Source organism: Nicotiana tabacum, chromosome 9 (assembly GCF_000715075.1).
Source record: "Nicotiana tabacum cultivar K326 chromosome 9, ASM71507v2, whole genome shotgun sequence".
NCBI lineage: Eukaryota > Viridiplantae > Streptophyta > Magnoliopsida > Solanales > Solanaceae > Nicotiana > Nicotiana tabacum.
In genome coordinates, this window is record NC_134088.1 from 99,761,461 (window position 1) to 99,789,148 (window position 27,688).

General features: G+C 37.4%; 2 protein-coding genes across 4 annotated transcripts; one reads left to right on the top strand and one right to left on the bottom strand.

Moving 5' to 3' along the window:
• Positions 1-827: 827 nt before the first annotated feature.
• LOC107760733 (protein TPLATE) lies at positions 828-12,809 on the top strand. Of its 3 annotated transcripts, XR_012694986.1 has the most exons (10): positions 828-2,277; positions 3,133-3,729; positions 5,367-5,728; positions 6,200-6,503; positions 7,735-7,857; positions 7,993-8,060; positions 8,342-8,517; positions 8,619-8,859; positions 11,425-11,871; positions 12,086-12,809. XR_012694986.1 is itself a non-coding variant. In XM_016578830.2 (7 exons), the coding sequence occupies exons 1-7, from the start codon at positions 1,150-1,152 to the stop codon at positions 12,605-12,607; spliced, it is 3,483 nt and encodes a 1,160-aa protein (XP_016434316.1). In that variant the 5' UTR covers positions 828-1,149; the 3' UTR covers positions 12,608-12,809. The 3 variants fall into 3 exon arrangements, 2 of the variants coding, with proteins under 2 accessions (XP_016434316.1, XP_075078037.1); XM_016578830.2 differs by lacking the exons at positions 7,993-8,060; positions 8,342-8,517; positions 8,619-8,859; XM_075221936.1 differs by lacking the exons at positions 11,425-11,871; positions 12,086-12,809 and having other exon boundaries at positions 8,342-8,636.
• A 1,516-nt stretch (positions 12,810-14,325) lies between these two features.
• On the bottom strand, positions 14,326-26,966 carry LOC107760732 (putative methyltransferase At1g22800, mitochondrial). The gene is made up of 12 exons (XM_016578829.2): positions 26,710-26,966; positions 26,360-26,567; positions 26,123-26,203; positions 24,833-24,911; positions 21,652-21,793; positions 21,478-21,547; positions 21,279-21,343; positions 21,115-21,193; positions 20,096-20,183; positions 18,683-18,747; positions 18,481-18,570; positions 14,326-14,777 (listed from the first exon to the last, which is right to left on the bottom strand). The coding sequence occupies exons 2-12, from the start codon at positions 26,474-26,476 to the stop codon at positions 14,658-14,660; spliced, it is 996 nt and encodes a 331-aa protein (XP_016434315.1). The 5' UTR covers positions 26,477-26,567; positions 26,710-26,966; the 3' UTR covers positions 14,326-14,657.
• Positions 26,967-27,688: the final 722 nt, after the last annotated feature.

Sequence of the window (27,688 nt, forward strand, 5' to 3'; positions counted from 1 at the left end):
GAAATCTATTATTTTAACAAGTTCTTAGTATTTAATTGTGTTTTTCCGACTCTACCCTCTTAAATAATTTTTAAAACAAACTTTTTGCTATTCAGTAAGAAAGTGAAGAGATTTGGCTGCATATTGTAAAACATGAATAGAATAAAGCGTAAATTATAAAAGTGTGCACACTATAGGGGTGCAAAATACAAAGAACTTCAAAATGAGTGTACCACGTCATATTACACGACAACTTGGTTACTCAAAATACTCCTATTAAAAATACAATTATTTCCCTAATTTATGAGTTACAATATTGAAATTTTCAGGAATGTATACAAAGTCAACATAAAAGACATGTGTACAATCACATTATTTACATCAAATAATATCTATATTTTCCTCCGACCTCCACACATTTTTAATGGCTTGTTGCAACTTGCAATAATGTTAGTAATTTTTGTTCATCCAGAATACACCGACATGAAGTAATTTAACATGGCAAAAATTTTAATACTTTTCTTCTTCGCATCAACATGTAAACTTATATGAACAAACAAAAGAATCCATCTTCGAACACAATTCGTGAAGATTCATAATATTATTATGTAAGAACAAAATATAATTTATACACATTCGATAAAATATTTGATGTGTAAAAGAATTTTTGCGATGTGTAATAGAGATTTGATTATAGTTCAAGGATTATGTATTAAGTCGTCTATACGAAAGTTTAGGACTGCCAAGCTTAACTTTAGATATACATATTGAAATTTTAAACTTTTTTTTTTTTTTTTAAATAAATAAATTTCGGCTATAACTTAAATAAGGGTCCTAAAAACGGCAATATGTACACTTGCCCGTTAAACTGTGTGTAGCAACTAGCAAAACATGATGGTCAAAATCAATTTAGCGAAATAGTCCTTAAATGAACGCCCCGTTAAAACGGTCCCCCGCCCGCCGGTAATCCTCCCTCCGTGATCAACAGACAGAAAAGGCGAGAAAGCTGAATATTCGAATCATTTACAAAACACAGAAACTAACCCATGGCAACTCAGACGTGAGTGGCCTTCCTCCATTTGAGCTCCGAAGCAACCTACTGCTTCAGAGCAAACATACAAAAATCTACTCTTCGCTCCCTTCTATCATTAAAATTAACAACTGCTTCAAATGGACATACTATTCGCTCAGATCCAAGCCGATCTCCGTTCAAATGACGCGCTCCGTCAATCAGGAGCACTTCTCCAAGCTCTCCAACAATCCGCCGCCGGCAGAGACATCTCCGTTCTTGCCAAATCCGCCGTCGAAGAGATCGTCGCATCACCAGCTTCCGCCATTTCGAAAAAACTCGCATTTGACCTAATTCGCTCCACTCGTCTCACCGCTGACCTTTGGGAAATAGTCTGTACCGGAATTCGCAACGATCTCGACTTCCCCGATCCCGACGTTACTGCTGCTGCTGTGTCTATACTTGCTGCTATTCCTTCTTACCGTCTCGGTAAGCTTATTTCTGACTGTAATAAGCAGATCTCTAGCTGTTTTGATTCTACGAGTGATAATCTCCGTTTTGCTATTACTGAAACACTTGGTTGTATCCTTGCACGTGATGATCTGGTTACATTGTGTGAGAATAATATGAATTTGTTGGATAGGGTTTCTAATTGGTGGATTAGGATAGGGCAGAACATGCTTGATAAATCTGATGCTGTTTCAAAAGTAGCGTTTGAGTCTGTAGGGAGATTGTTTCAGGAGTTTGAGTCGAAAAGGATGAGTCGTTTGGCTGGTGATAAGCTTGTGGATAGTGAAAACTCTGTTGCTATTAGGTCTAATTGGGTTTCTTCTATGGTTGAATTTGTTTGGAGGAGGAGGAATGCGTTAATGGCGCGGTCGTTGGTTCTCCCAATAGAGAACTTTCGAGCTACGGTTTGTCCGCTTGTGTATGCTGTGAAGGCGGTAGCTTCGGGTTCGATAGAGGTGATCAAGAAGCTATCGAGGTCTTCCAAGAGTGGGAATGCTAGTTCGTTAGAGACTGTGAGTGCGGAAAGGTTTGTGGGTGTATCTGATGTTGTTTCACATTTGGCACCTTTTTTGGCGTCGTCTTTGGATCCATCCTTGATATTTGAGGTGGGAATTAACATGTTATACTTGGCTGATGTTCCTGGAGGGAAACCCGAGTGGGCATCCACTTCCATCATTGCTATTCTCACTCTTTGGGATAGGCAAGAGTTTTCTTCTGCAAGGGAGAGTATTGTAAGAGCTGTTGTCACCAATTTGCATCTTCTTGATCTCAGCATGCAGGTTGGTGTATCTGTTGCCTTCTTTTTTCCTCTTTTGAAGACAAATAGGAATTGTTGATTTGGCTTATTAACTACTGACCCTGTATGATGATAATCTCTGAAACTGATAGTAGATTCTGAGCACATCATTTCACTGTTCGGTTGCTGTTACTGAAATTGTGTCACATTCAAGTATTACATTAATTATTTATCCAAATAAATAAGTATAACATTAACCGTTGAAAGGGATAACTGGGTTTCCTGATGCAAGCTACTATAATCACTTCTCCATGCCTCAGTTCTGCATTATGCTAATGTTTGCTGCGAGTTGTTTAGCAATCTAGCATGTGTATATTACTGTGCAAATAGATTATGCTCTTCATTTGAAGTTTCCTTCTCGAGAATTCTATATATCAATATGAGTTGACTACTTGCAAATGGTTTCATTTCAATCCTGTGGGTAGAATCTCTTCGTTTGCTTTGCTTCTTTCTTTTTTCATTTGTCCTTAGGTTAGTACAATCTACCTTCATTCTTGTGTCTTTTCTGAATTCAGTGCACATGCTTTAGAGATCATTGTTGGCTTTTTTTTTTTGCTTGTTAATTTGATTTCAAAAGAAAAAAGAGAAACATGTTTCACCCTTGGACTTCTAGCCGGTTCGACATGTTTGTAGAAATATTGTTCAATTTCCATCTTCCTTCACCTCTATGATCTTGGTGTATCTATCTTTTAGTGATACAATCGTGCATTTGGTTGAGAATTATACTGATTCGACTATGAAGGAGAAGTGATATACTTCCAATTTTCATGATGGCCTTGTCAATTCTTCATTCAGTCATTGTCTAGAGAACACCTATTAATTAATTTACTTTCTGCAGGTTTCTTTATTTAAAAAGTTGCTTCTTATGGTGAGAAACCTGAGAGCAGAGTCAGATCGCATGCATGCTTTAGCATGCATCTGTCGAACTGCTCTGTGTGTTGATCTTTTTGCAAAAGAGAGTGTTAGAAGGGGGCAAAAACCTGTTCCAGGAACTGATATTGCTTCACTTTTTGAGAATGCAAGAATAAAAGAGGACCTCCATAGTGTAACTAGTAAAAGCTTGTTTAGAGAAGAACTAGTTGCAATGCTGGTTGAGAGCTGCTTTCAGTTATCATTACCACTTCCTGAACAAAAGAATTCAGGTATGGAAAGCAGAGTTATTGGAGCGTTAGCCTATGGAACTGGTTATGGTGCGTTAAATTGGACAGAACCGGCTTTGGAAGTGGTGGAAGTTTGTAGACCATGTGTCAAATGGGATTGCGAAGGTCGAACATATGCTATTGATTGCTATCTGAAGTTGCTTGTCAGGCTTTGTCACATTTATGATACAAGAGGGGGTGTGAAAAGAGTCAAAGACGGGGCTTCTCAGGACCAGATTCTGAATGAAACGAGGTTGCAGAATTTGCAAAGAGAGCTTGTCAGAGATCTACGCGAGGTTGGTAGAGCTTTAATAGTTACTTAATGCCATGTGTAAGATGCATTTTATCATTTGCGCTTGTTCTATGCCACAAAATTGTATGTTGTAACATTAATTGCCTTGTATTATTTTCCCAACATAGCCGAAGTTACTCAAGTTGCCTAAGGATTATGTTGTGTTCACACATACTGAGCAAGTCTTTACATATGTTCTTGTCTTGTTGATCCTACCTTAGGTGTTAGTCTTTCTAAAATTACACGCGAAATTTTCATCTCTGATATTGGATAGTTTTGGATAATTGTAGCTCAATATTTTTCTTAGCTTTTTCAATTGATAATTTATTTATTTTTTTATAAAAAAACCTGTGCTATGATGAAATTGAGCTGCATTGGAGTCTGTTCATCAGCGTGTCATCAATTAAAGAAACTCTATACCTTTTCCGACTGTATCCCCCTTCCTCCTAGATAAAACCGAACTGAAGGAAAGAGAAGTAAACCTATATAACCTGAAGTTATTATTGATGCTTTTCTTCTGCTTTTATGTTTATTTATTTATTTATTTATTCATTTTATGTTTTTTCTGCAGCAGGCTCACCTTTTGTCATGTTCCAATCAAGTCAATTCCCCAAATGGTCATCCAAGTTATAGGAATAACTTACTAAATTACTTTTGAATTTTTTTGGAGAACAAAGTCATCAAACTTTGCCCATATCTCCAACAAAATAAAATAAGCCGGAAAGTTTAATTCTCTCACCGGAAGTTTACAGTGCTTCCCATTTTTTAACATGAGACCCATTAACCCCATTCTAAATTATAAGACCCATTTTACCCATTTCAAATGGGTCTTTCATAAAACAAATGAGGTACATGTATTAAGGGACTTACTATACAAGCGTGCAATTAAGAAGATTTTTTATTTAAGAGATTCTCTTTGACTGGAAATAAGAAAGAGGTATAGTAAAAAAGAGACAATCATCTGAAGTGCATAATTATTATGCACATCTAAAATACAATAAAATTTTATTGTTACATTGGCTTTTAAACAAAGAAGCAAATTAAGCTTGCTAGTAAACACCCTCCAAATTCAGCGACACGCACTATATATTGAGGGCCAAGACAAGCTATATACGAAGAGTAGTTTCAGAGATAACTGCTAAAATAATAAAGTTGCAGAATATATTGCAACTTCAATATAAACAAGACGAGCATAAATAGCAAAAAGTATTGACATTCCATTCCAGTAACTGCTAAAACATTGCTTATTAGACAACACTAGCAGACCGTAAAAGTTGATATAAAATATATACCAACACCAGTTTTAGCAAAAGAAGACACAAATATTGTATCTAAAGATGTGCTCCACATAACCAACTTTCAGTGCATATGTTTAATGGGTCTTATGTTAAAAAATGGAAAGTCAACCGTAAACTTTCAGTGAGAGAATAGACTTTTCAGCTTGTTTTATTTTGTTGGAGATATGGGCAAAGTTTGATGACTTTGATGTCCAAAAAAATTCAAAAGTTACTTTAGCGAGTGATTTCTGCAACTTGAATGACCGTTTTGAGGATTTGACTCTGCTAAAATCTTTTGTACTTTGTACTTTGCTAACCAGGTAACATACTGTTTCTTAATTTGTCTGAAACTTACATCTTGCAGGTGAACACACCTAGAGTATGTACTCGGCTTATATGGGCTATCTCAGAGCATATTGATCTTGAAGGTTTGGATCCACTTTTGGCTGATGATCCAGAAGATCCCCTGAATATAATTATATCAAATATACACAAAGTTCTCTTCAACATAGATTCATCTGCCAGCACCACAAATCGCCTTCAGGATGTTCAAGCAGTTCTTCTGTGTGCTCAGAGGTTGGGATCACGTAATGCCCGGGCAGGGCAATTGCTAATAAAAGAACTTGAAGAATTTAGGAGCAATGCATTAGCTGATTCAGTGAACAAACATCAGTGTCGGTTAATACTGCAGCGGATCAAATATGTCTCCAACCACTCGGAAAACAAGTGAGTAGAACGTCATTCTTTCCTCTTAAATGGTAATGTAGCTCACATGATGCCCAGAACTGATTACCCTGTAAAATGCCTGAGATGAACGGAGAACTCTTCATTGAAACTCAAACTCCTCCAAAGCCATTTGGTCTCTAGATTTGCTCTTCATTGAAACTCAAACTCCTCCAAAGCCATTTGGTCTCTAGATTGCTGTTCAGAATCCCTCATCCGTTTTGGTGATATAATGTGAGAGTTAACCTGAAAGGATTATTGTAGTTTATTTTATTAACTTCCGCAGATGGTATCCTCTCTGCTCCTCCAGGGGGAAGGTTTTGTGTTTAAATTAGCTTGATCTGTGTAAGCAAATGAGGGGTTTTAGTTGGTTGTAGCCTTGTAGGATATAATTTATCTGAAAAGTTTAACTTTATTAGCAAACCTGTGAAACATTGTTGGATGATATGTCTGTTTTCTTTTCTCTTCTCCAAGGTGGGCTGCTGTTGGTGAAGCAAGAGGAGATTATCCATTTAGCCATCACAAGTTAACTGTTCAGTTTTATGAAGCAGCTGCTGCTCAGGACCGAAAGCTGGAAGGATTGGTTCACAAGGCTATTTTAGAGCTTTGGAGGCCTGATCCTAGTGAGCTAGCCCTATTGCTGGCTAAACGAGTCGACTCAACTTTACTCAAGGTTCCTCCAAGTGCATATGCTTTGACTGGCAGCAGTGATCCTTGCTATGTTGAAGCATATCATTTAACTGATCCAAGTGATGGAAGGATTACTCTGCACTTAAAGGTCAAGATCTCTACTTCTCTTTATTGTTATAGTTGATCTTCATTTCTTTTATGCTCTGCATCTTTGTAAATTGTAAGAAAAAATCTCTGGCCGTTAAGGCACGTCATCAACATATCTTATTATAGCTTTGTTGTCTAAAATCACACATTGGTTAAGTGTATGGGCTATTATCTTTTTCATATGGTTTTGGACAATTCATACTGTTTGAGCTAGCTTTTGTTATGAGTTAAGCCCAAAATCCATTTTCTTAACGTGGTATCAGAGTCGAATCCACCGTGTTATTCTGCTATTCATTGTCGGGCGACTCATGTTATGTTATTCTGTGCTCTATATCTCGAGCCCTGGTTGTGCAGGAGATGTTAAAATCGCACACCAGTCAAATGTAGGGCTGTAATCTCCTCATGCGGTTTTGAATAATTCTCACCACTTGAACTAGTTTTTGGGATTGAGTTAGGCCAAAGGTCCACTTCCTTAACTAGCTTAATGTTTTTTTATACAAAATTGGCTGCAACAGTACCAATGAGAATATGTCTTCACTGAATCCTCTTTTGCTTGTGTAATCATAGTGGTCTGGTATTAATTTTTAGGAGTGGCAGCAATCCTATTAAAATACTCTCGATTTTCTTTTCTAAAGAGTGCAAGCATGTGTTTGGACGGAAAACCGGTTGCGAGATTTTTTCTAAACAACTTGTTTAGTGTTCTGCAAAATTTTTTGAGTCTTATGGCACACAATGTATGAAAAACTAGCATATTCCGTTATTTTTAATCTTGTTACTGGTACCATTTCTGAAACACGTAGAAGCTTTTCAGGACATCTAAAAACTTTTCAACTTTTCTCTATTTAAAAGTTCTGCAAATGGTGTTTAATGTGTTCATGCGAACGAAAACTCTTATGTACATAAGCCCACATGCAGAAATACCGGATTTCTATGTGTTGCCAAAGCATGGTGTTAAAGTTACATTTCTTCAGCTTTTAGCATAAAATTAGTTTTGGATCTATCAGGTTGTAAAATTTGGTTAAATACAAAATTGTTAAAGGAGATTAAATAATGAGAGCATAGTGTATCATAATGGGCCATGAGCCGACCTGTTAGTTATGCGTTAATAATGTATTTTGATGAAATATGGGTTGCATTTTCTGAGTGGAACTATTGCTCAGGTGAATCACTATTTATTCGTAATTCTCGGAAAACTAAGAGGCAGCATCTGCTGACATTCATAATTTTTGCAGGTTCTAAATTTGACTGAGATAGAACTTAATAGGGTGGATTTACGAGTTGGACTTTCTGGTGGATTATATTTCATGGATGGATCTCCTCAAGCAGTACGCCAGCTGCGTAATCTTAATTCACAGGTTAGACCTTGTCCTGAGACCGTCATGCTTATTTATCAAGTTCAGTTTCCTCCCTCATGGGTGTGTTTCTCCTGCCGATAAAAGGCAAAACTACTTTGCTCATTGAACATGTTATTATTTCTGTCCCCCTTCTAGATGCATCTTCTCTTCTGGCTTCTGTGTCATGACTATGGTTACTGTCAAGTGCTTGCCCCATCAAATAGGTATGGTTGTTCCTTGAGCCGACATTAGTAGCAGTAGCAGCTAATTGATATTTTAGAGGTATTAACATCATTTTTATCGAAAACTGCTTCAACCTCAAGATACCATGACTACAAAATACTATTGAATGATTTACATTATTACTGTGTCAACTGGTGAAAATTACTTACCCGTATATTAACTTGTTGAAAACAAAGAAAAAGACATAGTGAAGAAGTGGTAACTAAAAGACTGCAACTGCATAATAAAAGCCTTTTGATGATGTGGCATGGTAATACATCAGCAACGTTGACACCTACTGGAGGAAGGTGTTAAATGCTAAACATGGAGGCAAAATCAGTGATGCACTAGCGCGGTGTCCTTCCCGTATGGTTTGGGACCCTGGAAGCACATACACGAAGCTATTGGAGACTTCAAAAATAATACCTGCTTTGAAGTGGGTAATGGAGAGAAGATAAGGTTCTGGCATGACTTACTGGATTGGACACAATATACTGAAAGTGGTGTTTCCAGTCTTATTCCTGTTTTTCTCTTACCTAAAGCTACTATTGCACATGTAGAAGCTGGAACATTGTCTTCAGGAGAAACTGCCCAGACTAGAAGCTAGAAAGTCTCTTGGCTGTAATGAGAAAGTTGGACCAGGTGATTGCGGACATGCTGGAAGAGGACAGATTGATATGAGGCATAGATAGCAAAGGCATTTCCACAGTACGGCATGCTAACATGTCCGCTTAGATCCAATATCTGGAAGTTAATCTTGAGAACCAAAGACTCAACAGAAATTACACGTGCCTTAGTTGGGTAATGTTGCATAAGGCTTGCCTCACTTGAGTTAAATTTAAGAGAAAGCTCTTTGTTTTCCTGCATATATGCTATCTTTGTAATGCTGAATGCAGATAGGGAAGATGCCCACCACCTCTTCCTGCTTGTTGCAAGGGATAGTTGGAACATGTACTAGAATACTTCATAAAAAAAAAACATGTACTAGAATCTTTTTGCCGTGCACCATAAAGGAAGCTTATATCAGTTGGGATCATTGGAGGATGGAGAAACTATCTAGGAGTTACGGCAAAGTATCCCTAGGTTGCATATTTTGGATGTTATGGAGACAAAGTAGTCTGAGGTTTTGAGGGGGTCTCAACTCCCATGCCTTCCCTAGGCGCAAGATATCTTGTGAACTTATTTTGCTGGTCTAATTTTTCTTAATACTGTAAGTGACATAAATTGGTTTGTGGATTTTGTTAGCTCCTTATGTTTTGTTTAGGTTATTCAACATCTTGATTCTTAGTATATGTATATATACACACACACACACACACACACACACACACACACACACTCTCTCTCTCTCTTCACCAAGAAAGTAAAGAAGTGAAGACAGTGTTGCATTGCAGTTTAGTGACAATGACCTAAATAGTAATATGTAGAAGCCTAGAAGGATGACAAGAAGATAATCTAGGATACACTATTGGAATTTCCCCAAGTAAGGTTGCTAAGGTGCAGGTGGAATGCCAGAGGAAGCTGTAAAAACTGTTCCTGAATGTGTTGTATTCTACTAGTGTTAATTGCGTAAGAGTGCTCATATAACTAAAGCAATACCCTTTGCTTTGAAGTTAGTGTCAGTACTACAGTGCAGGTGGAACGCAGGAGGTAGGAGTGTTCATGTTAGGCTCTTAGTTTCTTAGAGGAAAACTAAATGAAGTACTGAATAGAGGTTGAGTATCATACCATTGGAATTCTTGACAAAAATTGAAAGCAAAAGGATCAGCACTAATAATGATTAACAGTTCTTGAACTCTTGGATCTTGAGTAACTGACTGAAAAAACTCTTGGGCCTTGTATTTGAAACAGATACAATGTGCTGGGACTGACCGATATTAAAAGTTAGTTATGGTGCACCAGGGGAACTCAAAATTTCAGTCTAATTCGTAACGCTTGATGACTTGATTGGAGCCTTAGTCCTTCTGCTGTTAATTTTCTCAGAGTGCTACTTTGGCAACATTAAGTGCCTAAATTAGATCATGAATCAAATGATTTAGTAGGATAACTACTCTATGCAACAATGGTTTTAAAAGACAACTAATTTTTTTTTCTAATCGTTTAAGTTTTTAGATGAGTTGGTATAATGTGATAAGAAACAGAGAGAAGTCCTGTAGTTGTGTCTTATTTATACTAACCAATAAAATGTTTTTACATGCTTTGTCAAGAATCAGGCCTGCACATTAGGGGGTGCTTTTTATGCTTAAAATAAATATTTATCTAATTTCTATCTCTGATAGTTAAATTTTTTAGAAGATATCAGAGTGAGTATATGTCATTCACTTGAGTCATGCTGTCTTATCTAAAAGTTTAAATTATTGGAGGGAGATAGCTCCATTTACTTGTTTTAGATTGCAACAAACCCTTTCTTGTTGGCTTGATTCTTTTTTCTTGGGTTAACCACATGGAAATATTAGATCTCTCAGTGGTGCTGGGACGTGAATCTAGGGAATCTAACTACTCAGCTACTATATTGTATTGTGTGTACCATATCATTTCGCAATTTAAACGGTTAGGGGGTGGCAATGTTATTTACTTAATTATATTTTCACCATGCCTCATCACAATGTGGACTGATCTCGTCTCCTAAATTTTTTTGGACAACCCAAGAGATCTACATGCTCTAGTACCAAGTGTATTGAACTGTTGGAAAAAAATTATGTCTATTTAACAGTTTTATTTTAGGTTGCTACAAATGAGCATGGTATAGTGACAGTTCTTCATTGATTAAATTGACACACTGAGATATTAGTCAAGGTTTGTGAATCTCTTTGTTGTTTTTCTGAGTTTTCTAATCTCATTTCTTGAATTACCATGTTCGCCACTTTCCAAAATAGGAAAATGTAACTCTTATTTTCAGATGCTATCTAAATACAATTAGAGGCCTAAGATTGCGCCTTGCGTATTTAGTGTGGTTACACATCTTTGCTTTAGCTTGACATTTGAGAAGAAAAAGACATATTGATGGATAGATATTCATTTAATTGTTTCATGTATTTCAATTTTATTTCCCATATGGAAAATGTGGTAGACACTTGTGATTGGTTGTTCCAGGGTTTCAGACCAAACATCGTCTTTTTTTAAGGCTGTTCCCTATCTTCGACTGGATAAAAGAAGGGGGGGGTAGGGAAAGGGGTTTTCTGATTAACCTGAAACCTTTTATGCTAATTTCATTTGGCTTGAAAATGTTGCTCGATATTGATTAACCTTTTCGTCACATTTTTCATTATCCTTGTAAATTGACTGTTGGACCCTAATGCTCATTGGTGGTACTCTATACGTTGATAGTTTCTTTTTCATAAATTGACTGGACTTGCATGAATCCAGGAACCAGTGCTGAGCAGTGTAACTGTGGGCGTTTCCCATTTTGAGCGTTGTGACCTTTGGGTTCAAGTACTTTACTACCCCTTTTATGGTTCTGGTCCTGCCGATTATGAAGACTCTGAAGAGGATCCACAAGTTATGAGACAAAAGAAAAGCCTGAGACCTGAATTAGGGGAACCCGTCATTTTGAGATGTCAGCCATACAAAATTCCTCTGACCGAGCTTCTTTTGCCACATAAAATTTCACCAGTTGAATATTTTCGTCTGTGGCCTAGTTTGCCTGCTATAGTTGAGTGTACTGGTACATATACATATGAAGGAAGCGGTTTCATGGCTACTGCTGCTCAGCAATATGGGGAGTCTCCATTTCTGAGTGGCCTGAAATCTCTGTCTTCCAAACCTTTCCACCGAGTTTGCTCACACATCATCCGGACAGTTGCTGGATTTGAGGTTAGTAACTTTGTTTTAAAGGGTTCTTGTTTTTTGATTTTCTTTGGAAATATTTTACTATGTTGGATTTAGAAGCCACTTTTAAGTTTTTCAGGCACTTCTAATTGGGCATTTTACGTATGAAGATTGACCTTTCCTTTCTGCTTGGATTTATGTTCAAATTCAATGAATCCTATTTTCTCTTTTATCTCATTTCCCGCTTGGTATTGAGCAGCTCTGTTTTGCTGCTAAAACCTGGTATGGAGGGTTTTTGGGCATGATGGTTTTTGGTGCAAGCGAAGTGAGCAGAAATGTGGATCTTGGCGATGAGACGACCACAATGATGTGCAAATTTGTGATCCGAGCATCAGATGAATCCATTACCAAGGAGATTGCTTCAGATTTTCAGGGTTGGTTGGATGACCTAACTGATGGTGGTGTTGAGTACATGCCTGAAGATGAAGTAAAGGTGGCTGCTGCTGAAAAGCTAAAGATTTCAATGGAACGGATAGCGTTACTAAAGGCGGCAAGACCTCGCCCGAAGTCTCCAAAATCGGATGATGAAGAAGAGGAGGAAGACGAGGATGATGAGAAACAAAAGAAAGAAGACATGATTAACGTTGAAGATGGTAAAACTAAGGGGCCAACTACTTTATTTAAGTTGACGGCAGAAGAGGTTGAGCATCGGGCGCTTCAAGCAGCTGTAATTCAGGAATGGCATATGCTCTGTAAAGATAGGGATGCCAAAGTAAATTGATTTTGCATACGTTCTTTGCCATTTTTTTGTTTTGATAATTTGATTTAGGTAGTTGGTTGAGATGAGTTCTAAGTTTGTTTTCTGTAATTCTAATTTGTTTCTTTTGCCCCAGTTTTGTAATTTTTCTGTATCTTTTTGAAGCACTCTGAGGCTGTAAATTAAGAAGGCCTGACGCCTTATACCATCTTGTACCTTTTTACTTTCTCTTCTCTGTCGTGTACATTCTATTACCATCCTTTTTTACTTTTGGAAACTTAATAACTATCAATTTGTGTCTGAAAAAAGAATAAACTGTTGTCTGCTTCCACTGGTGCTAATAGTTGACAAACATATGGTTAGATGACGATTCTCAATAGATCGATCCAAGGATATAAATTGCCATGCCCATGCAAACTGATAGAGGAGACGAATGGTTTGGAACTCGGAAGCTTCTGAGAAAATGGAGAATGAAATATCCTTAAGCCATTTGTTTGTTGATCTTCTGCATATATGCAAGAAATAAGAATGTTAGACCACTACTTAAATACCTGGTAATGCAATAAAATTTAGGACATCGAATGCATGCACGAAATCAATATTAGTGAAAATTAAAAGAAAAGATGGGTCAAAAATTAAGCCGGTCAACCTTCCTCAAAAACTGGGTTCACTAAATTCAGTGATTAATAGGATTTATAAATCGATTGTTCATGTTTGAAGAAGAAGCTAATAGCATAAAAATCGATCCAAGTAAACTATAAAGGAATAACTCATATGCTGTCTTGATCCTTATTTGTCTCGAACCCGTTACCCCTATAATAATGATAGAGTCACGGGTGGCCCCAAAGCCGAGTTGATCCGCGGTGCTTGTTAGTAACCACTTCCTTTTTGGAGAACCGTACGTGAGACTTTCACCTCAAACAATTCCGTCCCGAACTCCTGTTGCTGCCTTTGCATTAAACCACTATTTATGCACGTATTTTTAGTCTGGACTAACGAATCTTTTACTTCTCGATTAGTGCCGAACAATGGTGCTTGCGTTGCGGTCTTGGGTCCTGGGGGAGATGCCTGCCCATAGGGTCCAGCCTGCTTCCCGCACAAAGAACCGCCAGAAGAAGCCCTTGTCCAAATAATGAGGGCTAGGAAGTGGCTACATGAAGACTAGTGCCGAAATCAAGAATCTGTGGCTAAAACATGTCAATAATGTTTTTATGGCTATAAACAGAGGCGGATCTAGGATTTAAACTTTGCAGATTCAAATTCTCAAATTCACATTTTTACCACATCTCATCTAATTTAATGAATTCAAAATTTATTATTCGTACATATTTTATAATTTTTTGGGTAAAAATACAGGGCATGAGCGAAGGCAATGAGTTCAATTGAACTCATAGATTCTATACTAGATACACCTCTGACTATAAATCATCCCATTAAGAATAAAATCGAAGATTTAAAGTTAAGTTATTTACTTTTCATTCTTTTTGGAATAAGCTAAAAAAGAAATGTTGCCACATAAAGTGAAAAAGAATCAATATAAATCAGGAGTAATATTTGACACATACGTAGTAGTAATATAATTTTTCGACAAGTACCCGTTGAAGTGATGGAGGCGCATATAAAAGGGAGATGAGACTCCAACAACTTGTCCAACGCTATATGTTTATGTTTTGGTTTGTTAAAAAAAGACTCGATCCTTTGTTATCACAGGGAATAGAAATGGGAGTGAGATGACAAGGGGATTGGACTAAGACACCACATTGGTTCCACTAGTATAAAAACATCCTTGTGTAATGGTTATTGAACAACAGCGTTTCTCGGTACAGACATACATCAGTGTTTTTTGCAATGACAAGAAAGTTGAAGTACTCGATGGTTCAACTAAAAGTTCATTATTATTACCTATATTATTTTACAGGATTCTGCTGCATGAGTAAAGAAAGCTGCATATAAAACTTTTAGGTTTTGAAAGAGAATGTCTAAATTATGAGTGTCTCCATCCCCTCATCTTCTAGCTGCTGGAAAGCATCAGATAACAGGTAAGAAATGCATCGCCAAAGAATGTCGAGAGAAGTCAGCAGCCACCACCACTGCCAAATTGCTTTTGGAGATCCTGGAATGACACTGTGGCTGACCCCCTCTTCTTTGCTTTCTGTTGAGAATGGTGTTCCCTCCATCCAGTCATGTATATTATCTGAAAACACAATGAGGGTACGAACACAGTTCACACTTGAATAAAGTACAATATACTCCAGCAAAAGAGAAATATCTTGCTGAAGCAAATTTAAAAAGATGTGGTTAACCAAGACCAGTAGATCACATTGTTGCCACTAACAATTTAGTAAAAACCAGTTCACTTGTTTTTAGGTCTCGGTCCTACTCACTAAGGAGCTCAGTTGTGTTACGCCAGATGAACTAGATATAGTCCCGTTCAAAAACAATAAACATCTTCAAGATCATTTTGTATTGAATTACACTTGCTTCTACTTGAGATGCTATGGTATCAAGGGATTGTTATCCAATATGAAATGACATTCTTTTAAAACTTGCAAACTATTTCCAGCATTGAGTTCTAGAAGAACAGTGGTAACCCCTCCTTGCGCATGTGATCATCTAACAGATATTACACAAAAGCTTGATTGAAGCATGAGATATCTTTGAACTGTAACTACTCCCACATATGAGGAGCTAAGCAATCAGATTACTCTTGAGAATGCATGATAGCGCAGAGGGAGAGATGAATATATAGCAGCTAGAAAACCTATCACAAAGGTAGGTATTTGGAAGGGGATAGGAAGAGTTAGTAGCATAAGATAAAACTTGTAATCTGAATAAGTTTAGACAGAAGAATAAATCACCTCTAAAATTTGCAAGTACTACTACTATCAAACATTGAAGTACTTTGGAACTAAGTTGCGCTGACTCTTCGTTTTTGGTGCCGCACCCGTCTCGACACGGGACGGGAGCGAGATACGTCCTGGATTCGGTCAACTAACTTCGGATACTTTGACCTGAGTCCATCGACAAATTTGGGGGGAAATTGAGATTTTGATTTCTCAAAATTAAAAATAAAATAGATTTAAGACATGAGAAATAGCATACCTTCAATATTGTAGTACTTTTGTTTTATATTTGATGCTTTGTGTTTCAGAAAAACCAAGAAGTCAAGGGGTCGTGTTCTGAGTTCGGACTTCTGGTAGACAGTAGCAGCGATATAGATGGAGAGTTGGTGGAAAGCCTTGAATGACTTTCTTTTTCTCTTTATAACTATTTTTTATAATTTTGAATTTTTTTAGCCGAATCCCCGCACCCGTATCCATACCTGGATCCGCAACCCCGAATCTTAAAATTTAGATTTTGCCGAATTCGACACTCGGATCCGTGCCCGTATCGGATGCCCGCACCCAAGTCCGAGCAACTTAGCTTTGGATGCACAACCACGGCTAAACCTAGGGTGCATAACAAAGAGAAATTAGAGAAAAATGCAAGAACGACGAATGATCTCTCTAGCTGGAGAAAAACCTTCAAAGTTTCTGAAATCAGCGACCAATGCAAGAACTAGTACATGATAGTAGAGAGAAGAAAAAACCTTTCCAGCAGAATCGAAGTAGATGAAGACAACCTGATATAGATATGTGAACTGTTAAAACAGGCATCTAATGGAAAAGGTAAGGTGTGTTGAAAATGGGGGTGCAAGGTCCAGCTATACATAGAGGTTTTCAGAACTTCTGAGTATTTGGGAGGTTCGTCAAAATCAAATAATGGTTGGGTAAGAGCGAATAAGCAATAGTCATACCGGAGATTGATACAGATGCAGGGTGATCGGAGTACGCAGATAAGAGTGTAATGTTTTTAGAAAAAGGTACAGCAAAGGGGAGAAACAAAAGATTGCAAGGCATCAAAAATCATATGCAAAAGATGTTGCTATCAAGAGTTGGCCATGGGGGTGGAGGCGGCACACCTAGACCTATACAGTATTGTAGTCCATGAAACTGAAATGGAGTGAGCTACATAGATTTCCGGCGAGATGCTTTGTAGGTCATTCTAATGATTCTTTTACAGCCCCCAAAATGACACTCATTCAGAAGTGGTTCCAGAGTATGGAAAGTACCGTCAGGGATCAAAGTTATGGAGATGGAGAATCAGTATCTTCTCTTTGAGTTCCCACCGAGGGTTGAAGCAGAGCGAATCAAATACGGAGTGGTTCTGGAAAGGAGGAAAACTGAACTCCAATGGTGGTCGCGAATGATGGTATTAGAATTTCCAAGGCTCACATGAAGGTGCAGAAAACCAGCGACTGGAAATATGATGGAAGAATTCTGAGGGGGAAGAAGCTTCAGAGGACGTGCACAACGGGAAAGTCAGAAAAGATGACATGTCAGGCCACCATTTGTCAATAAAGTAGTCTATTTTTTTCAGACGGATAAAGGTCCTCCTTCATGCCGAATGAAACCCTCCTACTGCAATGGGACGATTCTGATTCTACCAGTAATGGATACTCTGGTCAACGAGGCTTACAGGTGGATGAGGAGAAACATCCTGATAGCTAACAAACAGCTCAGAGTTCGTTTTGAAAGGTTTGAGAATGAAATGTTTGACTATTCATGAAGCTGGAGGCAAGTTTTGAGACAACAGCAGATTGGCATAAGAACACTGAATAAAGATCGTAGAAAGGGGAAGAACGAGGTTAAAAAGCTGGGATTCAAGACTAACTATGGGGAAAATTCTGAGGAAGCAGGGGTAGGAAGAAGAAATGAAGATTAAAATTATTTCATGGAACGTGCGGAGATTAAATAATAAAGATAAATGGAGACTACTGATCAACTTCATAAATGGAAAGCAGGGGTGCTGTGCATACAGGAAACAAAGGTGGAACAACTAATTAAGCAGATCTGGAGCTGTACATGGGCAGATTGGAGGGAATAAAACCATCAGGTAGTAAAGGGGGTATCATTATTTTATGGGATGAAAGGCAATATCATGCGTGGAAATTCAAGAGGGCAGCCTCACACTATCATGCTTATTCGAGAGTGTAATGAAGAGTTTAAATGGGGCTTCTCGGAGGCGTATGGGCCACATAATGACAGTGACGGAGAAGATTATGATTGGAACTGGTAGCAATAGGAGGCCTATGGGATGTACCATGGGTTTTGGCGGGTGATTTTAGTACAACCAAACAAGAGGAAGAAAGGAAAGGATGCAGAAGAACAAGAGCAATACAAAGATTTATAGAATTTATACAGGAGATCACTATTGTGGATCCTCCTTTACATGGTGGATTTTACACATGGCCCAAAGATGATAATAATTCCCAAGCATCAAGAACTGACAGATTTCTCATGTCAATAGAATGGGATGAAATCTTCAGAAACATCAAGCAGAAAGTTTTGACCAAAGCATTTTTAGACCACAAACCTTTGATGCTGGAGTGCGGGGATCGGGAGCCAAGTAGCACATAATTAAATTTGAATATATGTGGCTAAGGGCTGAAGGTTTTCTTGAAAGTGCAAGAATGGTGAGATGGATATGCAGTCAGTGGTACTCATGAAATAGCCTTGTTTTCAACCTTAGTTTAAGTTAATTCAATTTGTGGCCATGGACCAGTGCGTAGCAATTTATTTTGATAACTGTGGTGTCCGGCCAGCTTGCTGGCACCACTACTACTCCACGGGTACCTGCTACCTCCCACCAGCATAGGTACGGGTTAACTCTGTCCACCAAGGCTTGATCAGAGGAGAAAAATCACCTAGAATTTTTGCCTCCGCTATTTGAACCTAAGACCTCATGGTTCTCAACCCACTTCATTGACCACTACCACTAGGCCACACCCTTGGGTTCATGCATGGCAATTATTGGCTTTAAATAAAAACTTTCAGCATCAATTCCTCTTAAATCACCTGAAAGGTTACTGGAATTGTGCCATCTTCGGCTGCAAACATTGACTCATAAATAGCGGCTGTGGCCAGGGCAGTATCCTTTTTCAATACCTAATCCATGGAGAAGATGGATGTTAGAATGCTGAATCCAATAAGACAATTAATTAAGTAATTTGGATTCTTCATCAAGTTAAAAGGGTAAAAGAAATTTCAGCAGAATTACCTTGCTCCTTTGCAGTAGAGCATTAGTTTCACCCATAGCACGGAGATGTTCTATCAACTCCAGAGCTGCCATACAAGCAAAGAGAAAATAAGCGTAGAAATTCATACTACCCAAAATACACATCCAAAATACAGCAATGTTAATAGCTATTTTGAATAACAAATACGTGGAATTTCTAATGATGACCACAAAACGAACATGGCACTCAGAATTATGTTTATATTAGCTGCACATTTTCAAAATAAGTAATCTTAAATTTAAATTGAAAAGTACTTTTAAGAATTTTCTTGTGGAAAATAAAGTAGTCAGATATAAATGAGAATAATAACATAAAATGCGAGAGAGATTCATGGAACATTTTGTTTAGAAGACATTGCCGAGACTGAGAACAGGATAAACTGTTGGATTTTCTAGTAAAATACAGAGGTTCCAAACTCAATTGCAAGGAAAAGATGAGCTGATTGGAGGACAAAAGAAGAGGTGATAGTTTACTGTCAAAGAATGCCATGGATTGCCCACCAGAAACAATTGCATACTTGATCATTGGCCTTGAAAGTTGATCTGAAAGACTTAGATACCCCAAAAGTGGCCTGTTAAAATTGGCTTGCCATTAGGGGAACATACTTAACTCAAGATAACCTTAGTAGAAAAGGGTATGCTGTACGCAGTAAATGCGATCTATGCCTAGAAGAGGTGGAAAACACAAGCCATTCATTTTTGCGGTGTAAAATTACACAAGATGTATGGAATATGTTTGTTTGTCTTTTGCAAGTAGAATGGGTGATGCCATATAGTCTGAAAGAAGACTTGGTAGCTTGGGGAAATTGGAGAGTTGGAAAATCCATCGTCAAATTGTGGAAGATAATTCCTGCAGTGATCATATGGTGCATTTAGAAAGAAAGAAATCAGATTTTGATGGAATTTCAACTCCAACTCCTGTTCTAAAGGCTAGAGTTTTGATGAATCTTTTTTGCTTGGAGTAAACTTTTTACTGTAAATAGCACCGATTCTTATTTTGGATTTGTAAGCTCCTTAATTTTTTTTTGAATTCTAAAAAAGAAATATGCTCCTTAATTTTTTGTCGGGAGTCATTGACATTGTACAGGAACTGACTTCTTTTGTAATCTTTCTGCATCATCTAAACGTCGAATGAATGAAATCAACCTTTGCTCAACGCAAAAAGAAAAAGTCCAGCACTCAGAAGAAAATATGTCCATATAGATGATATGAAAAACTTTACAGAAAGCTAGAAAATTGTACAAGCAGAAGTGGAGAGCAAGGGAGCACAACAAGCAGTGCTGTTGTAAACTTAATACATATTCAGATATGGATTCATGCATGTACAAGAGGCTGATGCCAGGCAGTCTACTTGAATACGAGGTCGGAAACCAAAGCATCAAGTATAACTCTTACCACTGCTATATCGAACTGTATACTCATCAACATCAACCCCTGGAAGAGTAAAGCCTGCTCTAGTCAAGAGATTGCCGGCATCCCGCACCTGCAGCACAAGATTATATATGCTCATTCACATGAAACTTTTACTTTCTGATAAGTTGCTCCTCCCACAAACCTTTTCTTCATCTAACGAGCAATAATACAATATCTATTTATAGCTTAAATTACCGACAATGAAGTGATATCTGACTCTTCACCTACCCAGATGGCAATTCTTTACAAAAATAATACAGATTCTTAGTCCTATTTCCAGCGTTCATTGTGATTACAACATATAACTAAAGTTTCCCCATTCCCAGGGATGAAGAGGAGCATGAGGTAAATAACAAGAAATGATGTGTTGCTGCCAGAGAGGCAGATAACCCTACTGCAGACCATGAGCCTTTAACGTACTGTAGTTGAACAATAGTTTTACAGGATGGTCCAGACTGAAATCCACATTTGACATTGAACAAATGCTTCCTCATTCCATATATTCCCCTACTCCCTTCCCTCAAATAGAAGTAAAGTTAAAACTGAAACCACTCCACCTACCTTGAACGGAATACAATAGCATTGTGTATCTCAAAGAGAAACAATTTTATTATACGGAAACATTTATCAATTGAACTAAAAAAGAAACTTAACAAAAAAGAAATTTGGTTGACCCGCTGACATGAAACAAAAAAAGTATGAGCAGAGTCAATTTTACACTAAATATTACAAATTCAGCTCATGTAATACGTCCTTAAGCAATAAGACCTATCTCTTTCTGAAAAATAATCCATGATACAGTGGCCGAAATTGGTCACCGTTCCAAACTGAAATTTCTAGAAGTGTCTACTGTAAGATCTTATAAATAATAAAAGATTGTTAAACATGCATTACTTTAGGAATCTCGAGATTGTTTCTAGTTTTGACAAGATCCAGAAATCCAAGCACCTATGAAACAATTATCAAAATCAGTGTCCTATAGCCAAACTTTTATAACATACTTGAGCCAAGGGTGATAGTCGTGGACTGATGCCCCCTTCGCGTTCCATTTGTGCAACAGTGCAAGCGATTCGCAGCTCCCTAAGATAATAGCAATAATGACAAACATTAAAAACAACTACAGACATAGAGACTGCATGCACTTAATAAAATGGAAGTGAAATACTTCAATGTTTCTCCGCCAAGAATAGCTGCCAAAAATAAGCCATCTGACTTTAAAGCCAATCTGCACTGGTAGAAGTACAGTTATAGTAAGTGTCTTTTGGAGATATTGTCATTTTGAGTTCAAGAATAAAATAATGGAAAATGAGTAAGAAATAGAAGGGCATGTAATCTGGCTGCATCCAACCAAACACAGCAAGCACCTGTATCATTGCTCCAGGAAGATCATTTGTCCAATGGAGTCCCAAGCAGCTAATGACCAGATCAACAGAACTTCCCATGTGAAACAAAAGTATCAAAAAAGGATGTTATTCCTTAGTCCACCAGTAATTTATTCCCAACATTCATTAAGGAAAGCATAAGATAGTTATACGTACTTTTCTTTCACAGGCAAATATTCTTCATCGCCAATAATGTATGATGTTTCAATGTTATCATTAGGAATTTGCTGCTCAGCATCTTTACACAATTTTACCATATCACATGATGCATCCATCATTAGTAGTTTCTCAATGCCACCTGAAAAGCAAGAGTTATGCCCATAATCATGCTCTAGCTTCATGGAACAATATAAGCATGTTCATCAAGTGGTTCGTGAAGGTCAAATTATTACTCAATCCAGGATGAGCCAAGGTTGGTTTAAGCATCATCTTTGGTTGAAGGGATAATTTCATCTAAAAATTATTACTCTGAAGTGATGGAAAATTAGTGATAGATTAATGAGATCCTTCTTGTCCAATGGAGACATCTTATGTAGTAATGTTATTTTTCTTTTTTGAAAAATGCAAGATAATTTTGTATAAAATTAAAAAGAAAATAGAGGACGCCCAAAAAGGTTACAAGGCTAAGTGAGTCCGGATGCAGACCAAAGCAAAAGAAAAGTCATCTTTTTTTGGGGCCATAGCGCCCTAGAACGTTTTCTAGAAATCATCATCATCCTCAGCAGGTTTATTTTGGTTCATAAGCACGTTTATACTCTCCCAATTGCCTAGGTGGAGTACGACTCCAGTACTTTTTGTGAGAGACCTCTATTAATCATTTTTCCAAGAAACTTTTGAAGTCCCCCAACGCTAAACCTATACTCAACATATAAAACATTAAACAAAGCAACATAACTTTTCTTAAGTAACTTTTCCACGAAGCAGAAGTCTCCTTTGCTTGGTCTTTTCCCTCTTGAGATCAACATCAATGAATCAATTATAACTCAATCCCAAACAAAATTAGAGATGGCTATATTAATCCTTTGTAAATATTTTACTCCGTTCGGGCCCAAATCGTTTCTTGCTTATAAATAATATGTTTTCTCGGGCAAATTGGAAGTTATCTAAAACTAGAGGTTCTTTAAATATCAAACTTATTCATAAATTTTCATACTAGTCTCTAACCATATCGAAAAGAATTTTGAAAGACACTAATCCTATGATATTGTATTGATTGACGAGACGCGAGACGGTGTGAACGCGCAATTAGAAGTATGGAGGCAGACCCTGGAATCTAAAGGTTTCAAGTTGAGCAGGACCGAGACAGAATACTTGGAGTGTAAGTTCAGTGGCGAGACTCAAGGAGGGGAAGGGAAGGTGAGGCTGGACTCGCAGGTCATCCCTAAGAGAAGGAGTTTTAAGTACCTTGGGTCTATTATTCAGGGGGATGGGGAGATTGATGAAGATGTCACATATCGTATTGGGGCGGGATAGATGAAATGGAGAGTCGCTTCAGGTGTTTTGTGTGACTAGAAGGTACCACCGAAACTTAAGGGTAAGTTCTACAGAGTAGTGGTCAAACTAACGATGTTGTATGGGGCCGAGTGTTGGCCAGTCAAGATCGTTCATGTCCAAAAGATGAAGGTAGCAGAGATGAGGATGTTGAGATGGATGTGCGGGCACACCAGGTTAGATAGGAACATAAATGAGGTTATTCGCGACAAGGTGTGTGTGGCCTCTATTGAGGACAAGATGCGGGAAACGCAGCTCAGGTGGTTTGGTCATGTGAGGAGGAGCACAGACCCCCCGGTGAGGAGGTGTGAGAGATTGACATTGGAGGGCCTACGGAGAGGTAGAGGTAGGTCAAAGAAGTGGTGGGAAGATGTAAGGTAATAGTTCTATTATTACCACTCAATTCTCTCTTTCTTTTTTATTCTTTTCTTTTCCAATTTTCGGTAGTCTAGAGTGTTCATAACAGTAGTATTGGCACGCAGTTTCGCTTTCTGTTGGTAGTAGGTTTTTATGCCTAACCGTTGTTTTCTTTCATTGTTGATCACCTTACTGTCTTGTTATTTTTATTCAACTTTTATATGGCTTTTTGGTATTATCCCTTCTTGTCTATATTTTCATTAATGTGGTGCTTATGCTTTCCTGAGCCGAGGGTCTACTGGAAACAACCTCTCTATCCTCACAAGGTAGGGGTAAGGTCTGCGTACACACTACACACTAAGTCACTAACTTCCCCAGACCCCCACGGTGTGGGATAATACTGGGTATGTTGTTGTTATAATCCTGATATTAGCAACACATAATGGCTAAACCTTAATCCAAACTAGTTAGTATCACCTATATGGATTCTTCGTTTCCTGGTATTTTGTACTTAGCTAAGTTCGCACTGGTACCAAGAAATTGTACTTCTTTTGAAACAACTACCTCCAAGTGGTTTTATGTTTACCCCGAGCACCTTCAATCATCATAGTGTTGCATCCATGAAATGGTTGTGGATATCTATGAAGATCATGGTTTAAACCATCTTAGTCGATCTTCCTTCATTTCGTGTATAGTACTTGCATCCTCTCTTGGATGTGTACATTTTTATCTTGTCCAATATTGTATGATTGCACATCCATTTTAGCATACACACTTCTGCAACACCTATATTATGGATATGTTAGGCCTCTAGCTCTCATATTCTTAAAGGTCTCGCCACCATTCAATAAAAGTTCCGTGAATGTTTCACTGTGTCAGGTATCTTCCTATCGTATAGCAATCCATAGTACTCCTCCCTTTCAGCCATCCTATTTTCATGCTCTTTATTACATCTTTATCTATCATGCTCTACTAAATTGAGCCTAGATAGCTGAATCATTTAAATTCGGGCACCACTTTTCCATCTAATTATGCTTCACTTTCATTCTTCTTAAAGAAAAATAATTTATTAAATAGTGCAACCCTATAAAATCAAGTACACAACATCCAGGAGAAGCTAAAGATCCAAAGAAGTAACTTCTTCAAGCTAGTATAATTTTCATAACTTCCATCACGTAAGACATGTCGGAAACGACTTCTCTACCTTCCCACGTTGGGGTAAGGCCTGCGAACACGCTACCTTCCCCATACCACACTTATGGGACTCTACTGGGTTTATTGTTGTTGTTGCATCACATAAGACATGTTTAACTACTCCTACACTAACTAATTAAAATTGCGTCAATTTCCTAGACAATTTGCTATCAAAATGAAAGCTTAATTTTTTCATAAAATATGTTGAATATGAAAATTTGAACTGAGAAGTCAAAACTAAGTAATATTAAGAAACAATAGTTAAAACATGTGCCTCAAGAAACTTTTTTCTCACCACGTCCGCGCAATAACCGTCTGATAGCTTCCATCGAACCCCCCATACACAATGCCGTTGGAAAAGTTCTCTTGCAATCCTAAAAAACACAAAAAGATGTAAAGCTACACTATTGAAGCACAATTAATGCTTTTAGGGAAGCGATTAATGTATATCAACAAGAAACTCGCATAATTTTTGTTTCTTTTCTGTGGGAACAAACCCACTATTAGGGGTCACAAAAAAATCCTAGAATAAATTTCGTGTACAACATTTGGTTTGCAATATTTAACTACACATACTAATGAAATCTCTGCAAAACTAATACAACATTTGGTTTTCAGCATAACACCACTAATGCAGCTTTTGACTTTTGGCATTGAACTCTGCATTACTAATACTGGCATAGCTTGTGCGAGAATCTATGTATTACAGTATATTTTATGAAATAGAATGTGGAATAGTAGTACATGTATTGGCAATACGCCGATAAGAGTATCTAAAGAGAAAAAAAAACTTAAAGTAAGTATCACTGAAGAACAATTTGATGTATTGTTATACGCTTATAACAATTCCTACATTGTTATTCAGTCACAACATAAATCCCTATATTATTATCAGTATAATAATCCATGCGTTATAATCTACAAATAATTAGTCCATGAATCAAATGACACCCGGAGCACCTTTTACTTATCCAGGATCCTAGAGGACGTGCAAGCCAACTAGCCCAAGCCTAAGCCCATTAGGAAGTGTTTCTCCTACCTCTTCATCTTCTCAAACCAAAAACTGATTGAAGTTGTTTCTTCAACAATAACTACATATCTTATAGTGAGATGACGTACATTAGAGCATAGGATGTTGAAATTTACTTAAGTAATTAGGCATCATTCACCGATTTAAAGAAAAGTAATCAGGCATCATTCTGAGCATAATGGCTCAACCATAACATTATAGGCTCATCTAATCTTTATCTAGAGAACGGCACGACGGAAGTCACCCATATATTTTAGATCTTAATATACACTCATAACGTCCTCCCACTCATCTCTCTTTTGGTACGCGATTACTTTGGCTTCCCTAATTGTTGTCTCTGTCTATTTTCTTGTCAGTGTCAACCTTTCAACAGATGGAAGGAGTAATTATATCCAAAGTAGAAACGAATCAGGACGGAAAATGCAAATATTAACATTTTGCAGTATGATTGAGACATAAATACACTCATAAACGAAATATTTCACCAAAAAGTTAAACATAGTTGCACGGAAAAAAAAAAAGTATTAAGGAAAAAAAAAAGTTCAAACTAAATACCTCTAGTCGATCCAGTAGATTTTCAGCCACAGTATCAACAAGAGAATCCTTGGGCTTCATCAACCATGCCGCTCTATCACGCTGCCAACCATGAAAATCAAATTAAAAATGCATAGTATAAACGGAAAAGTGAAACTGAAAATTTGTAAAAAGAAATTATTTTTTTACACAAATAAATTTGTATGTTTATGGTTGAAATCGAGGTAAATGGAGTTGTGAGATAGAAGAAACTTTTACTTGCACGCGCTTAAGATGACGATCAAATATTTTGAGTTTGGAGCTCTGAAAGCCATCTCCGGCGTCAGTACAGTAGGATCTTAGGCCTCTCCGACAAAGAGCTACGCTTCTTCTCATTGTGGATTAGGTTTAGCAACAGAAAGTCGGGTTATTTATGGGCTAACCGACACTCCAGTCTCTTCTCGAGTGTACTTTGCACCTTTTATACCTGTTAAGTTAAAACATAGTCAGTATATTTTTAAACTTTGGCCTGACAGGAAATTTCACGCAAAACCAGCGTTGCTGCTGCTGCTTCTTCTTCTTCTTCTTCTCACACAAATCATGCCCATAAATACCCAAATTGTCCCTACCTCCAAACCCTTATTGCCGGCGAGCAGTTCCGGTGATCGGTGGAAGCTCGGTAAATATAACCTTATCAAGGCGTCGACGCCGGTAATCGACGGCGGCTCTTTCAAGTGAAAGAGGTAGGGCCGGCCATTAATGCGGATGATCTTAATGAAGATTTTGCTCAACAAAGTGACACGGCATTAATTTGTAGTAGTAACTTAACTTAATTTGTGTTTGGTAGAGGTCCAGTATCTTTTAAATTTCGACGTAAAAAAGAGATTAGAAGGAAGTAAGAACTCTACATTTGATTATCTTTAAGACTTTTTCGCTTTTTTTATTTTTGTGCCAAAAGTTTTTTTTTTTCTTTTTTTAAAGTTGAGGTATTAGTAGGATGGAATAAAATACTTTTGAGTAGAAATAAAAAATAATTTTTTAGAATTAAAAAAAGTAGCTTGAAAAAATACACTTAAAAGTATTATTTAAGAGCTTGGCCAAAAATATTAGTTACCATTGAAAAATATTTTTCAAATTAATTAGTCAAACACAATTTGTCTCGCATAAATAAGTTGATTTTAGAAGCTTGATCAAATATGATATATAAGCATTTATTGCAAGAAAATCATAAACTAAAATTAGAATCCAAAACGCATCTCAATTATTCCAACGCTAAATTCTTTCACTTTCTAACATCAATTTGTAAATTAAATGACATAATCTCTTTCTCGAGATTCTATTCTACGATGCCTATAAAATCTAAGGTTCAGCCGTTCTTTAGCTTTTCTGGGCTTTTTTGGTGTTATTGCCTTCTTTTGATTTTGACAGCTCGAATCTTGCTTCTTCTGTTGGTATAGGCTGAGAACTTGTCTTTAACAGCGATATACCTCCAACAAATATAAAGCCTAAGGGGTCCTTTGGTTGGAAAGATTTTATCCCGGGATTAATTATTCCGGGATTAATTATCCCGAGATTAGTTATTTCACCTTTCTATGAGGATAAAAAAAT